We start from the raw sequence: 16965 nt of genomic DNA on the forward strand, positions 1-16965 counted from the left end.
ATTATTCATGGGTAGATGTTCTGAATTTGTGATTTAACCTTGATCTGAAAGTCACCTAAGAGTAAGCAGTTTTTCTTTTCTTCATCTTAATTAGTCAGTGTCCTGAAGGATATGTGTGTGTAAAAGCTGGTGTAAATCCTGATGATGGCTACACAAATTTTGACAGCTTTGGCTGGGCCTTATTAGCTTTATTTCGGTTAATGATGCAGGATTACCCTGAAGCACTTTATCACCAGGTAAGAACACAGAGAATCTGCACTGCACGTAAGAATGATGCCATGCTCCTCCTTTCAAAAATAATGATCAAATGTAATGTACTTTATTAAATGTTTGTGTGGAGAAGAATTTGAGGCCAGAAGAAAGTAGAAATATTTGATGTCAAACTGTATGTAAACACTTTAGTGTTCTTATGTATTGGTATCTTATTTAATCTGTGAAACAGTCCTACAAGGTCAGGATATAAATATGTGCATATGCATTTACATGAAGACCCTAAGATCAAAGCAGTCAAATAACTTCCCCAAAATTAAAACACATGTATCTACCAGCGATCAGTGTACTACTCTGTGGTCTTATAGATTTGACATTAACTAGAGAGCATTTCTAGGTGCTAATTCTTCAGACAAAAAATTTGAACCTATGAGATTACCATCTGTTAAGAAATTGTTGGGATTTCCCTGGTGGTCCAGTGGCTAAGACTCTGAGCTCCCAAGTCAGGGGGAGTGAACTTGATCTCTGGTCAAGGAACCCTGTGTACTGCAACTAAGAATTTACATGCTGAAACTAAAGATTATTCATGCCTACAATGTACTATTTCTTTTTAATTCTTCTATTTCTTCTCATCCTCTTTTAATAGTCAGTCATGCTCCAGTTATAGTAACAGAAAGCTTACTGTTATGAGACTTTAAATAAAAATTCTGATTCTCCTTTTGTGTGCCATAGTTTCTCAGAAGGATATAATATATACTCATTAAAAATGTAGATTCAGCTTTTCTTTTAAGAAAAGTGGAATATGCAGTGTTTTTCAGCAGCATAGTTAATAGCAAAAGATATTAGATAAAATAATTACTTTAAATTCCAAAAGTATGTGCAGTTGAAGAATACTCTTTTTAAACACACATGTACTGTACTTTTTATGATTGAATAGATAAATTATGGTGTGTATATGCATATGTGTATGTTTATAGGCCATTAATAATGATAAGAATAAGGTAATATATTTTTAGCACAAAGATTCATAATATATTATTAAATGAAAATCAAGTAAACCAAACATGCTTGTAGGAAAATTATGTTTCTAGTAGAAGTACTTAAAATATTACAAGTGATTGTTTTCTTTATGCAAACTATATTTTTCTAATTTTGAAAGGGCAGTATATTGTTATTTGTCAAACTTTTTAACAAGTATCATGCCTCCTCCACAACACTAGGAACTTCTTATTTCTGAACTAATCTTACCATGTTATTCTCTTCAAAATCCTCCAGTGATTTCCAGATGTCTATAGGATGAAGTTCAGTGTCCAAATGCATGGTCCATAGCGCCCTTTAAGATATGGTCTCTGCAATCATGTTTGCTTGTTCAGTATTTCTGCCCATTAGGAGATAAACGACCTAAGAAGTATTTTGTCTTATTTTAATTTTTGTCTTCTCAGCATCTAACATATAGAAATGCTTAATAAAATTTTAATAAACAAAAAATTTAAGTGAATATTTATGAATTGTTTACTTTATATAATAGTGAATGTCTTGCCTTTTATTTACAGCTTTCAAAGTGTGTAAGTTAATTTACTTGTTAGTAATTGTTTAAAAGAAATCCCATCACACACCAGGGAAATGAGAACAGTCTGGGAGTGCCCTGATTCTGGAGTCTTTCAAGACCTTCGTTATTATTGCATTCTAGGATTTTATTGACTAGTCTAGATAAGGTTTGCTTTGATTTGGATTGAATTTTTTACTCAGCACTGCTCTATTGAACCATGACTAGGTAAATTCAACAGTTATTCCCAAAGAGTACAGCTTGTGTCTTGGAGAATGGCATTCCCCATTCATTAAACAAGCATTATTTAATCCAAGTACCCTGATGTGGCCTTGGTACAGAAATGAACAAAGCAGGTTGTCAGTTCTCATGGAGTGGGGTTATATTCAATCTTAGTTCACATTTATCACATACTTGCCATGAGCTGAGATCCTCCCCTACATTGTTTCATTTGATTTTCATAAAAATATATGGTAAACAGGCTATAATTAGCCCCTGTTTTCTGCTAAAATACAATAAAACTTGAATTTGCACACTTTTTCATTCTAATAAGATTGTATGCTTTTATTCTCATTCAGCTTCATTTAGTGGAAAGAGCAAAAATTTTGGATTTAGGCATTTCCCCACAGCTGTGAGATCTTTATCTAATTTCATCTCCTTTCTACATGGTAAATACAATGTAAATGTTTTACATGGAATTAAGGAAATAACAAACATAAAGTATTTATTAATGTGTATATCCTACAATACTCATGATATCTAATACTGACTTCTGAATGTATTGTGGATAACAGCTATTTAGTGGGGAAAATATTTAACCAAATCCTAAATAGCTTACTCATTTGGATAATAGAGTTTATTAAAAATACTGTTAAAGGAAAATATACTATAGATTAATAAGAAATTATTTCTGATTAAATGTTAGAACTTCCTGTTAATTTGTAAACATTCTTAACATGTCAACACAATATTTTCTGTAAGTAATACTTGTCTATTGATTCAAATGAATGCTTAAAAGTGAAAACTTTTCCCACATGTTTTCCTGAAATTTGTTCATCTACTTGTAATCAGTGAGGATAGATCAGTGGACTATATTTTGGATTTGTAATATCTACTTATAAATTTTTCAATTTTCTGATCTATCTTAGGTAATTATTTTTAAATAAAAGCCAGTCGATGCTCAGTTTAGAGATCTACTACTTTGTATTTTTCTATCCATTAACGGGGTTTCCCAAGTGACTAGTAGTAAAGAACCTGCCTGCCAGTGCAGGAGACATAAGACATGCAGGTTCGATCCCTGGCTTGGGAAGATCCCCTGGAGGAGGACATGGCAACCCACTCCAGTTTTCTTGTCTGGAGAATCCCTAGGACAGAGCAGCCTGGCAGGATACAGCCCATAGGGTCACAGAGTCAGACACGACTGAAGCAGCTTAGCACACATGTGCAGGGCTTAGTGTCTCAGTCTTGTCCGACCCTTTGTGACCCCACGGACTGTAGCCGGCCAGGTTCCTCTGTCCATGGGGATTTTCCAGGCTAGAATACTAGAGTAGGTCGCCATGCCCTCCTCCAGGGGACCTTCCCAACCCAGGGATTGAACCCATGCCTCCTGCATTGCAAGCAGATTCTTCACTGTCTGAACCACAAGGGAAGCATGCATCTATATCCATAAATGACTTAACATATGTGAATTATATGACTTTCCTAGGTGATTTGTGCAGAGGTTCTTCACGAAAGCAAGTATCCTGACAGATAATCAAATATTCCTGTTCCTCCTCTCTTTGAACAGGCGTGATCTTGTACTTTGTTGTGATGTTTCCATAAAGTAATGATCCAAAGAAAGTAATATCCAGACATTCATCCGTTGCCTTTATTACACTTCATATATTTAAAGATTCTATTGCAAAGGAAACAATCATTCATATTCGGACTATCTAGTATTCTTTATTGAAAGATGACAGTTTTTTCTTTCATTATGTTTGATCTGTTAGTGAAGACAAAAACGTCAAATGCTCACCCTGAATTAAATTACTAAATTCTTCCCTGATTTTGTACCATTATTTTGTATCTTACATATATGTCTAAAGTTAAAGAGCTTTTTAGTTATTTCTCCAGGTAAAGCCAGTACTTTAACTGTCTTGTAATTGCATTCCACTTGTAACTAAATTCTAACAAAATTTCTTTTTTTTTTTTTTCATTTTAAAATAAGAGATCACAGTAAGACAAATAACATTTCCTCTCTGTCTTTTTTCCACCTCTCCTTAGATCCTTTATGCTTCTGGGAAGGTCTACATGATATTTTTTGTTGTGATAAGTTTTTGGTTTGCCTTTTATATGGCAAGTTTGTTCTTAGGCTTACTTGCTATATCCTATGAAGAAGAAAAGCAGACAGCTACTGAGAAATCTAAGATTGATCAGGAATTTCAGAAGTCTTTACCAGAACTTCAAGAAGAAAAAATAACAGCAGAGGTATAGATTTTTTTAATGCTCTTTTAAAGTCAGAATGTATCTTCTCAAGTCTTGGAGCGTATGTGTTCTAATAGATGTTCATTATCTATGTGTGGTACATGATAAGATCATAAGTGATTTTAGTAAAAGGGCTGACTTTTCCTACATAACATTCTTTTCTGAGTGTGGTGTGGTAAGAGTGACCAACATTTTTTGGTCACTTAATATATACAATATTTTTGTTCCAAAATGCTGATTACTACTGCTAATAAACTATGGATGTGTATATATATACATATATATATATATGTTCCAAAATGCTGATTACTACTGCTAATAAACTATGGATGTGTATATATATACACTGCTGCTGCTGCTGCTGCTGCTACTGCTAAGTCGCTTCAGTTGTGTCCGACTCTGTGCGACCCCATAGACAGCAGCCCCCCAGGCTCCGCCATCCCTGGGATTCTACAGGCAAGAACACTGGAGTAGGTTGCCATTGCCTTTTCCAATGCATGAAAGTGAAAAGTGAAAGTGAAGTTGCTCAGTCGTGTCCGACTCCACAACCCCATGGACTGCAGCCTACCAGGCTCCTCTGCCCATGGGATTTTCCAGGCAAGAGTACTGGAGAGGGTTGCCATTGACTTCTCCAATATATATACACAGTATATATTATATAAAATATATTATATATATAATAAACTATGGGTATATATATATGTATATATGTATTTGAACTTCTTGTAACGAAGTACACACTTTTTTTTCTCTCATAATGCAAGCATAGTTTATTAATTTAAACTTACTTCATACAGGACATCAGAATTGCCTTTGGAAATTTTCAGTGTTCAACTCAAAAGTGATAGCACCTTCCACAATTTAGAATCTAGAAAGTACTGAAAGCGTGGATCAAAGTATAGTAGTGAAGTTGTGAAAAGAGAAAAAAAATATTGACTTTCTGGCTCTTTCAGAAGGAAATGCACTGTCCATCCTAGCATAAGAAGTTACTTTATCTGTGCAGTAATTAAGTTCATGATAAGTAAAACTTAATACAGTTTTACTCTAATTTTCAATTACCCTGGTATTCCATTTGAATGTACTTTTAGATGTTTAGCTTCATAGCAAAAGATCTGGTCTATGAATCTAAAAGTATTGGCAGAAGTAATATTAAAGTTATAGAAAATCATCTTTAAAAAAAATCTAAATTCTGCTGTAAATGTGCAAAAAGGGCGAACAAGCCCCCAGAAAGCAACCAGAAGCAGCTTTCTTGTATTCCACAGGACCTGGCTGTCTCACACCTCTTCCTAGGCTTGGCCCAGTCGCCTAGTATCCCTCCCCAGAGCTGTCCAGGTGTGTGGCGGGCAGGGGCCAGAGCAGCCTGAGGGGTGGAACTCCTGCCTCTTCTGAGGTGCTGCTCCCTTCCCCGGTGCTGTGAGGTGCCCCACTGCCTCAGAGTTTGTCCTTTGGAAGGTGCTCAGCCCAGAGGGGTCACAAGCAAGTCCAGTGCTCCCACCCACTGACCTGATTACAGGGCCCTCACTTGTGGGAAGGGAGCTGTGCCTTGCCTTCTCTTCCCTCCCTCTGGGTTTGTTACTATTTTCACTCTTGACACTTGCTAATGAAGACTTGTCTACATGGGAAGAAGTGTTTGAACTACATTTTCTAGTAGATGTAAAAAGGACAGAATTGAGGGGAAAGAACTGTTTCTTGCTTATCCCTCATGTAGAAAAGATTAAAAAAAAAAAAAGGAGGAAAAGGGCCATGATTCACTCTGGCATGTGTGGTATGACTGGCTAAGAGGTTCATTATCAAAGACCTCTGCTGGACCAAAAGGGGAAAATGATAACTCTCTTATTAACTAGCTCTCTCATTAAGCTGTGATCAGTAAAGAAACTCAAGAAAAGTCATTCCACTAAAAAGTAGGGCCTGAATGACATAATGTAGGATCATACCAAATGACAAGTTATTGATAGATATACATGTATCTACGAGGTCAGTGCATACCACTGAAAGAAGAAGCAATTGTGGACGGTATGAAGAAAGCATGTATATTAATCAAAAGAAGCTATTGAGTATAGCCTTTATATTACTCATGAGGAAGTCACAGATAAATTACACAGCTTTCTGTCTCTAGAAATGAGTCTGAGATCCTACAGATTGAATGATTGTAGTCCGAATGATATGTGGAATGTATAATTTGTTTTGAAGTGGCATTTCAAATGATAAGAGCTACACACAGATATATCCAAGAGCACAATTCTTCTCTTATTTCAGATGAGATGCCGTATTAACTCTGCTTGTGAAGAACTTAGAGTATTTTGTGATTTCCCAATATCTCCATTCATTTGGCTATTCTGGACCACATAAACCCTTTCTGGATTTAAATAGTCTTTCAATTATGAAAGATTTCTTTTCCTGGAAGAGTACTAGAACATTTTGTCATTCAAAAGTTTCCTGGGAAAATGAGAGTAAAAGTCATTTTTACAAGATATATTTTCTTTTCCTTTTTTACACATAAGAAAATGCTGGAGAATGAAGAATTTTAAATGGAACATACTGAGGACTCTTTAGGTGACTGATGTAAGACTCAGCAAATTCTAATTCCTACATTGAAATTACTGGGAAATTGCGTATATGTTTCATATTCTCACATTACAAGAAAACAGTAGATTATATTGGGTAAAATCACAGTTTTGCAGTCACGTTAATATAGATTTCAGTCCATTTTAGCTGCTTACTAGATTTATGATATTTGCCAATTATGTTAACCTTCCGTTGTTGTTGTTGTTACTCAGTCAGGTCCAACTCTTTGCAACCCCATGGACTGCAGCATGCCACGCTTCCCCATCCTTCACTATCTCTTGGAGTTTGCTCAAACTCATGTCCATTGAGTCGGTGATGCCATCCAACCATCTCATCCTCTGTTGCCCCCTTCTCTTGCCTTCAGTCTTTCCCAACATCACGGTCCTTTCCAATGAGTTGGCTCTCCACATCAGGTGGCCAAAGTATTGAGACTTCAGCTTTACCATCAGTCCTTCTAATGAATAGTCACGGTGGATCTCCTTTACGATTGACTGATTTGATCTCATTGTAGTCCAAGAGACTCTCAAGGGTCTTCTCCAACTCCACAGTTTGAAAGCATCAATTCTTTGGTGCTCAGCCTTCTTTATGGTTCAACTCTCACATCCATATAGGACTACTGGAAAAACCAGAACTTTGAATATATGGACCATAATGTCTCTGCTTTATATATGCTATCTAGGTTTGTCAAAGCTTTTCTTCTAAGAAGCAAGTATATTTTAATTTCATGGCTGCAGCCACAGTGGTTTTGTAGCCCAAGAAAATAAAGCTTGTTACTGTTACTATTTTTTCCCCATCTATGTGCCATGAAGTGAGGGGTCCGGATGCCATGATCTTTGTTTTTTGAATTTTGAGTTTTCAGCCAGCTTTTTAACTCTCCTCTTTCACCTTCATCAAGAGGCTCTTTAGTTCCTCTTCACTTTCTGTCATTAGGGTGGTGTCATCTACATATCTGAAGTTAACATTCTAAACCTCAGTTTCTTCATCTGTAAGTTGTATATTATAATATCTGTCATAAGTTGTGAGATTCAAATTAATTAATGCTTGTAAAGCACTTAGCACTGCTTAGAGTATACTAAGCAACTGAAAAACTGGTATTGATTAATTATAGGAAACACAAGGAGACAACTGCAAGAAGGCACAGCAGTCCATGTGGAGAATACTCCTCAGTATGAAATTCTCAAGTCTTTGACTGTGTCCCCTTAAAGGGATAATTAAAATAATAATAATGAAAGTAATAATAATAGTATATAATATTTATCATCAGCTATGTGCCAGGAGAAGAGAGCCGCAGAGAACGAGATGGTTAGATGGCATCGCCAATCAATGGACGTAACTTTGAGCAAACTTGGGGAGATAGTGAAGGACAAGAAAACCTGGCATGGTGTAGTCCATGTGGTCACAAAGAGTCAGATATGACTTAGCGACTGAGCAACAACATCATGTGCCAGATACATAAATAGTGTCTTCACAAATTCTCAATTTAATTCTTATTGAGGAGTTCCAGTTGCAAAATTCAATCTATATTTATAGGTATTTGATTTCATGACAGTGAGAAAGAGAACACATTTTTCATCATTGTTCTAGAGAATCAACACTGAAACCTTATTATTCCATCAATTACACAGTTTCTAGGTGAAATTTGTCTATGAATTCTCAGTTATTGGCAAAACTTACGAAAAGAATCAGATATATACAACAGTAGGAATGTAGGTATTGAAAAATATTTGCTCATCTAAAATTCTAAAATCTTAGAATTTACCTGTATAATTAAATAAAACATCATTGACAATTTTCTGTATTAGGCTTGTATTAAACATTGGAGATTTAAAAATTAGTGAATATAGATACACTGTCTATCTTCATGAAGCTAGTGGTCTACTGGGGAGATAAACTATAAAACTATTCTAGCAAATCTGTAACTGGGACCACCAGGCATTGTGTTTCCTGATGTTTTTAAATAAGAAACATAAAACACCACAATATATTCTTGCCAAAATCTGTACTGTCTAATAAGCTTCTAAATCTAATCATCTCTTTCTAGAGACTATAGGAGAGAAGAATACATTGAATTACACTAAAAAGACATAATCTGCCAAATTAAGAATGTGGGAAATTCTATGAGTGATTCAGTATTTTTAACAAATCATGTAGGATAAATAAAATGATATAAGATAACCAACAGAACTACAAACCGAAAAAAGTTTTACCTTTTTTGTATTTTGATTGGAACAAATTAACTATAATAGAATGTTTCTGATAATGAAATAAAATTGAGCATGATCTAGGTAATGGGTAGTATTAAGGAATTGCTAATTTTGCTTGATGTTGGTAATGGTGTTGTGATTATTTTTTAAAAGAACTTACCTGAAATTTTATGATGTGTGAAATTTGTTTTACAATACTTCAGGAAAAAAGTAGGGTGGGTAATACATGAAAAATGGAAAGTATAATGTCATTAATGGTTGAAGCAACCTATTGGGTACCTGGTGAGTATTATTCTTCCCTAAAAAATTAAATGAAAATGTGGAAGGTGCTATAAAAGTGAGAAACATAGTTCTTTGAGAGCCTTTAATGAAGGATTTCTCTGAGTCGGAAAAGGTTTTTATGAGGACCTGGCATTTGAGTTGAGATCTGAAGAATGATTCCTTCCTTGCTGTCTGGTGGGCAGGAACAGGATGAGTTAGAGAATGAAACAGGCCAGTGTGGTTTCAGTAAGGAGAGTGAGCCTGAGTCCAAGATGAACAATCCAGGTGTTCATTGCTTAACACCAGAAGTATGACTGAGTTCTTCCTTATTAATAGCTCCCTTCCAGAGAAAATTGAAACCAGTGCTGAGAAGAATCTTAGCCCCTTCTTCCAGTCTAATTTTAACATTGGATTGTCTAAAATTCAGGCATATGCCCTTATTAGCACTTATACTTTCAAAAAGGAGATTTTTTTTCCATCATAGTCCTCTCAATTTGCATTATAAAATAGCAATATCTTTAGTAGTTGGCCAACTTATGGGCACTTATTCAATATTTTTTGAAAGGCCCAATTGAGGTAAATATATTACTAGACTGATAATGTAGTTTGTTTATTTCATATCCTAAAATACATCCTTGCATGTGTGCATGCCAAGTCGTTTCAGTTGTTTCCAACTCTTTGTGACCATGTGGACTGTAGCCCACCAGGCTCCTCTGTTCATGGGATTATCCAGGCAAGAATACTGGAGTGGTTGGCCTTGCTCTTCTCCGGGGGATCTTTTTGACCTAGGGATCGAACCCACATCTCTTAAATCTTCTGCATTGGCAGGTTGGTTCTTTACCATACACCATCTGGGAAGCCCAAATGTATCCACAGTTCAAACTAAATCAGTAAAGAATTGAGCCTTGATTGTATCAACAATAATATTATTACCCTCCCCCCTCCACTGCCCTCCAACCATGGACGGTTATCTTTACCAGATTGTTCTTTGATGTAAATTCATCAAACATTGTCACTATCAGAGGAATATCACTCTGTGAGGAATAATTCCTCAGTATTAAGAATGTAGTGAAGGATATTATTAACGATTTGACAGGGTATCTTTATGAAGAAACACCTGGCAAATTCCTCTTGGGCTTTAATAACAGAAAAATTATAGTTCTGTTGGATTTTAACTCATAGAAATTTGGAATTATATAAATTATCACATATTTTATATAACCTTGTAAGTCAGCTAAGAAAATACTTTCTGGAATAAGCATGGTTTAGATCAATAAATTAGTTTTGCATCCTGAACTTTTGCTTATTTTTTCAATTAAGAAAAAAGTGAAGCAACAGAGATCTGTAGACTTAAAGAAACTCATTTTTCTGGTGGAACTCAGTATGTAGTGGAATTAGTTTTTACCTCTTTGAGCTCTGGTATTTTTGAAATTAGGGGGAACTTGACTGATACCGAGTGAAATGAATTTGATGATTTCCTTGATATCTCTTCTGGGACTTCAGATAGACCACAGCAGAGCCTGCCTGCCAGAGTGTTCTGGGTTATCAGTGAACCTCAACCATTAATTCCCTCAGTGCCCATGCCAGTTATCCTTATTCAAAAGGTATCTCACCTATGTAAGTTTATTCACTGGTGGCTCAGATGGTAAAGAAATCTGCCTGCAATGTGGGAGACCGGGGTTTGATCTCTGGATCAGGAAGATCCACTGGAGAAGGGAATGGCTTCCCACCCCAGTATTCCTGCCTGGATAATTCCATGGACAGAGGAGCCTGGTGGGCTACAGTCTATGGGGTAACAAAAAGTCAGACACACCTGCGTGACTAACACACACTATTTCACCTATTAGGCTCACCTATTTACCAAATTAACAAACATACAAATATTATTCTTCGTGTGTGCCGAATGTAAAAATCATTGGGAGTTCTATGGTGTGATATCATCTATCCCTTGTCAGTTACTTATAGTTTAAATTCAAAAACAAAATTTACTCATGATCACTAGAGACCTCTGGGGCCATACTTGTGATCATCATGAATATGTAGAACTTGTAATACCTACATCACAGCCTTAAGTGTTTTGAGCGCCTATCCAATGCAAGGGTTCTTTTAAACTTTGTATCAGCAAAACAGGATGTCTTAAAACCATTATACAAGAGATAAGAGGGACAGAAAGAAATGATTTCTTTTTGGGATTATTATGTGTGTTCTAATCAGACCCATCCTTTAAAATTCATTCTGTTACCTGATATTACATGAGACATATTCTATCATCTCAACACCAAATAATTTGGTTTAATCAAGAGTGTTTATGAAGTCATAGTTAACACATCTTCAAGTAAAAAAATATAAGGCGTTAGAGAAATGTAAGGTGTTAATATTCAGTAGCAGTTAATATTCAGTAGCATATCTGCCAACTGGATGTTCCACAATAATTCTAAACTGGACATTGAATTCTTTGTCAAATATGGGTAATAGCACTAACATTCTCTAGTTTACTCCTTTTATAGTTTACCTCATAGTATAAAGTGATTTGGTTGACTTACAAGTAATGCACATGTGTTTTCCAAATAATCCTAAGTCAGTTTAATAGTACATATAGTGGGACTTCCATGAAAGTCTAGTGGTTAGGACTCTGTGCTTCCACAGCAAGTGCAATGGTTTGATCCCTGGTTGGGCACTAAGATCTCTCATGCCACACAGCACCCCCCCAAAAAAAGTAACTATAGTGTAAAAAGTGGCAAATTATGGAACCCAGAAAGGTTTTTGGAAGTAAGAATTGGCATTTTTAAGAAGGTTATAAACCTTCTTATAGCTATAATCTTGAATCTACAAAGGGGAGAAGCCAGAATTAGACTCATCAAATTTCTTTTTAGACCAAGACCATACAGATAGAAATGAAGAAAAGATCATCAACTTCTATGATTACTTCTTTGGATGCATCAGATGATGCTACTATCAACCATAAAGAAGGTAAAGTAAAAAATATTTAGACATGATGAAAGGTATCATTTTTATAACTCACTTTTAAGAAATTCTCCAGTTTCTTCCGAATTTCAGTTGATAATAACTAAAATTTAAGGAAGAACATGAGACTATTAGGGTTAACAGTACTTTAAAATTTCATAAGCATAATGTTTTAAACACTGAAAAAGGCCACCAAAAACTGCCAAGGAATTTTCTTTAACACTAAAAGTGACATGAGTATTTTAACTAAAAATACAGGTTGGAGTATATAACATTAACATATTGAGGCTCTTTTTATACTTGTCTCTACTTTTAATATATGTATAACCAGTAATCATTATTATAGATAATATTGAAAGACATTATTTTGTAAAGCCTTAAATCTAAAATTATAAACATGGTACTCTCAGTTATATTCCATATTAGTTTTTCTTGAGAAGTACTCCTACATTTTAATTCTAGTACATAATTTTTTCATTTTCATTTGTCTAGCACAGCAAGCATGAGCAAAATAGAGGAAATTTACTTTGCTTTGATTTTCATTAATTCAAAATATTTCTGTTCGCTATTTCAAAATCAGAAGTCTAGTTTATAACCTCCCTTTGCTTGCAAAAGTAAAAATTTTCTACTAATTAGATGCTTAATGATTAAATAAACAATTAACTCATGTATAATTTTCTGTTCTTTCAGTTTCAGAGCTTGAAAAATGCAGGCAGAGATGCCCATTTTGTTGGTATAGATGTGCTAAAACTTTATTGATCTGGGATTGTTCTCCCTGTTGGTTAAAATTGAAAGAGTTTGTCCATAGGATTATAATGGACCCATTTACTGATCTTTTCCTTATCATATGCATAATTCTAAACATAAATTTTTTGGCCTTGGAACACTATCCAATGAGTCTGGAAAGCAGCAATATTCTCAGCACTGGAAACGTGGTAAGGCTCTCATTGTAAGTTATTTTCTCCTGCAATTTCAGGGCTTTTCTTTAGTCACCGTTATCCTCATTATTTTACTTTATAACTCCAAAATGTTGCAAATACATTGTATGAGTATTAAATGAAGTATCGTTTTCATGCTTCCTTACCTCACCTCTCCAAGCCCTCCTTTGTAAATGTTCTTACCTTTGAATAGATTTCTAGCTAGAGTCTGTTTAAGATTTCTAGCCAGCTGCATGGCAGTCAAGTTAAATAAAAATTATTTATTTCCTTTCCCATCTCAAATATCCCCTCTTAATATGGTAGCCCCTAGATCACAAAGGCAGAGGTGAAATAACAGACACAAGTTCTTCACTGACACCTGAATTTTGAATCCTGTTACAACTGAACCTACCTTAGATTGGAGCTTATCTTTGTGGCAAGGTATTTTTGAAATTCACCTATCTTTTTTTTTTTTTTTCATGTAAAAAAAGACAAGAGAAAAAACTTTCCATGAGTTTAAAAACAAGTTATATTCGATCAGTTTTGGTCAATCTATGTTGTTCAATTTTGTTTGCTTTTATTGCTGTTGTTTAGTTGCTTGTAACTAAACAACAGGAATAGTAGGCTTTTGTGGTGGCTCAGATGGTAAAGAATCCGCCTGCGATGCTGGAGACCTGGGTTTAGATCCCCTGGAAGAGGACATGGCAACCCACTCTAGTATTCTTGCCTGGAAAATCCCTATGGACAGAGGAGCCTGGCAGCTACAGTCCATGGGGTCGCAAAGAGTCGGACACAGCTGAGACACAACTAAACACAGCATAGCACAGTTGCTTGATGTTAATACTGTCAGTTGCTACCAATTTTGAACTATATATTTATTTGCTACCAAAACAATAATTTAGTTATTTCTGCCAGTACAGTTTTTCAAATGACAGTTTTCATAGGTTTACCTTTTTTTAGATCATCTATATTTTTAAAATTTTCCTTTATATTTAAAAAAAATTAAGTATCTTAATATGTACTCTTTATCCCCAAAGGAACTATTCAAAATGAAAAGATTTTCACTCTCAAATATTCCTTTGTTTTCTTCCAGAATGGCTTTTATTAAAGTAATTGAAGATTCTATATACAATGTTTGACTTTAGATTGTCAAACAAAATGTATGAACATGTCCTTGTGATGCAGACTCCAAAACTAATCATATTTTGACAGAGAAAATATGAAGAAAGTGACAGTGAAAATTTATTCTGTGTATGAGGGTTCTGATAGAGCTATTGAAATCATATTCTCATCCCTGTGTTTTGTTTTATTTAGGTGTTTATTGGAATTTTCACAGCAGAAATGATGTTTAAAATAATTGCCTTGCATCCATATGGATATTTCCAAGTAGGCTGGAACATTTATGATAGCCTAATTGTGTTCCATGGTTTAGCAGAACTTTATCTAACAAATTTTCATGAACTGGCTATTTTACGATCATTCAGGGTGGTAAGTAGAATACAAGACCTAAATTTTATTTTATAAAAATTCATTTCAGTTTCCTCAGACATAAAGTGGGAGGAATAGTAATACCTATCCTGTTGGTATGTTGGAACTATTAAATGAAATAATTCCTATGTAACAAGGTTAGAAAGTAACCCAGAAAAGAGTAAGTAGTTTCTAACACTGTTTGGCCCGGGCATTAAAAGAAATAAGCCATATATACAGTGAATTTGAGATATAGTTCTATAAAGCAGGGTCAGGATTACTGGAGCAGTTTTGAGAAGCAGGGTAATACAGAGTCCCAAAAGCTGAATGTCAATGTGTAACTAAAGAGTTAGAATCAGGTGAGTATATCTAAATATAGATTTGAAAATTTTGTAAAAGAAGGACTGTCAGGCTAATAGAATGTTACTATGAAGGTTATCAAGTCAGAATCAATATATGCCTAAAATGTAGGTGGCAGTAAAAGCATCAGGGAATTAAGCAAAGAAATTATGTTATTAGAATAATATTTATGGAATTTGTTGGGTATTTGATAAATAATATACTATCTTATTCTGTTAACCAGTTGAAGGAATGTAGCAGAAATGAAAATAATTAGGTAGATTTAATCTTATCCAAGTAATTCTTCAGAACCCTGTCTTTATCCATAGGCTTATCTAATGAGTAAGAGGAAAATATAAAAGTTGTATTTATTGAATTTATAAATGAAGCAAGACTAGGAAATACAGACAATATAATAAAAGATTGTATCAAAATATCTGAAAGACTAGTAACAGATTGAACCTAAAATGATTAAGTTTTACATGGTTAAGTGTTAAGTCCTAACCCTTGAGTCCCATAAGCCAACTACATACCGGAAAAAGTTGGATATGGATTTTATGTGGATTTTAGATGACTCAAATATTAAAGTGATTTTGTGCCATGTGAATAAAAATTTTTAAATCTAGTGAAAATAAGTGAAATATTCAGATTAAACCTTGAATGTTTCACTCTCATGTTAATTTTAAAGGTAAATACACAATAGTATTCTTGCCTGGAAAATCCCATGGACAGAGGAGCCTGGCAAGGCTACAGTCCATGGGGTCACAAAGAGTCGGACACGACTGAGTGACTTAGCACTCATGCACACAGTAGAACTGTCAATGGACTTCAATGGATCCTTGAGACTTTTCCAATATCATCTATATGTTGAAATGTGGGAAAATATTCAATGTATTTTGTAAAAAGAAAATAAAGAATGGAAACTTGCTTTACCAGATATTAAAACAAAACTAGAGTACTTATGATAGTATAATATTGAAAAAATGGGAATTGACAGATCAATAGAAAGTATACTTAAGTTTGGTGTAAAAAACTATAGAACATGTAAGATGTATTAAAAGTTGTATATAAACTGAATTTTCGGTGCTTAGTATTAATAATGCTCAAAAGTGAATATTACATTAGAGACTACACACATTTATAGGTATAATGCTAATAAAAATTTTAAATGTACATTGTAATTAATAGTGACCAGAGTTTTTGTCATTTTTTTTCTTATTTTTGTTGTTTTTACATTGCTCCATCAGTTACGAATTTTTAGATTGGGAAGATACTGGCCAACATTTAAGATTCTGATGCTGACTCTTTGTAACTCAATTGTTGCTCTGAAAGACTTGGTCCTGCTGTTGTTCACGTTTATATTCTTTTCTGCTGTGGTTGGCCTAAACCTGTATGGTTCAAATTACAAAAAATATGTCTGCAACATAAATGAAGACTGTCAGCTTCCACACTGGCACATGCATGATTTCTTCCATTCTTTCCTGAATGTATTCCGGATTCTCTGTGGAGAGTGGATAGAGACTTTATGGGATTGCTTTAAGGTAGCAGGTCAATTGAGTTGTATTCCTTTTTACATGATGGTGATTTTAATTGGAAAATTATTGGTAAGTAATCCTTGCTTTAAAACTTTCCTTGAAAAACTTATGTATTGTAGTCTGGCATTTTCCTAATGAAGACTTATGGAAGCCAGTGGTCTACAACCGTGCTGTCTGATATGGAGGCCTTTAGCCACATGTGGCCATTAATCAGTTAAAATATGAGTGGTCCACTTTGAGATATGTTATAAGTGTAATATACCCACTGAATTTGAAGTCTTCAGTTCAGTTCAGTTGCTCAGTTGTGTCCGACTCTTTGCGACCCCATGAACTGCCCCATGCCAGGCCTCCCTGTCCATCATCAACTCCCGGAGTCCACCCAAACCCATGTCCATTGTGTTGGTGATGCCATCCAACCATCTCATCCTCTGTCGTCCCCCTCTCCTCCTGCCCTCCCCCAAAAAAGAATGTAAATGATTTCATTAATAATTCTT

General features: G+C 34.9%; 1 protein-coding gene across 1 annotated transcript in view; it reads left to right on the plus strand.

The window, feature by feature from the left end:
* SCN7A (sodium voltage-gated channel alpha subunit 7) overlaps positions 1–16965 on the plus strand; it is a 76542-nt gene that overhangs the window by 33720 nt on the left and 25857 nt on the right. The window contains exons 9-14 of the mRNA XM_061135162.1: positions 95–236; positions 4019–4222; positions 12123–12219; positions 12904–13148; positions 14445–14618; positions 16184–16540. Of these exons, the coding sequence (XP_060991145.1) occupies positions 95–236; positions 4019–4222; positions 12123–12219; positions 12904–13148; positions 14445–14618; positions 16184–16540 (1219 nt within the window). The remainder of the gene's footprint in view (positions 1–94; positions 237–4018; positions 4223–12122; positions 12220–12903; positions 13149–14444; positions 14619–16183; positions 16541–16965) is intronic.

This window comes from Dama dama, chromosome 33 (assembly GCF_033118175.1).
Source record: "Dama dama isolate Ldn47 chromosome 33, ASM3311817v1, whole genome shotgun sequence".
Lineage (NCBI taxonomy): Eukaryota > Metazoa > Chordata > Mammalia > Artiodactyla > Cervidae > Dama > Dama dama.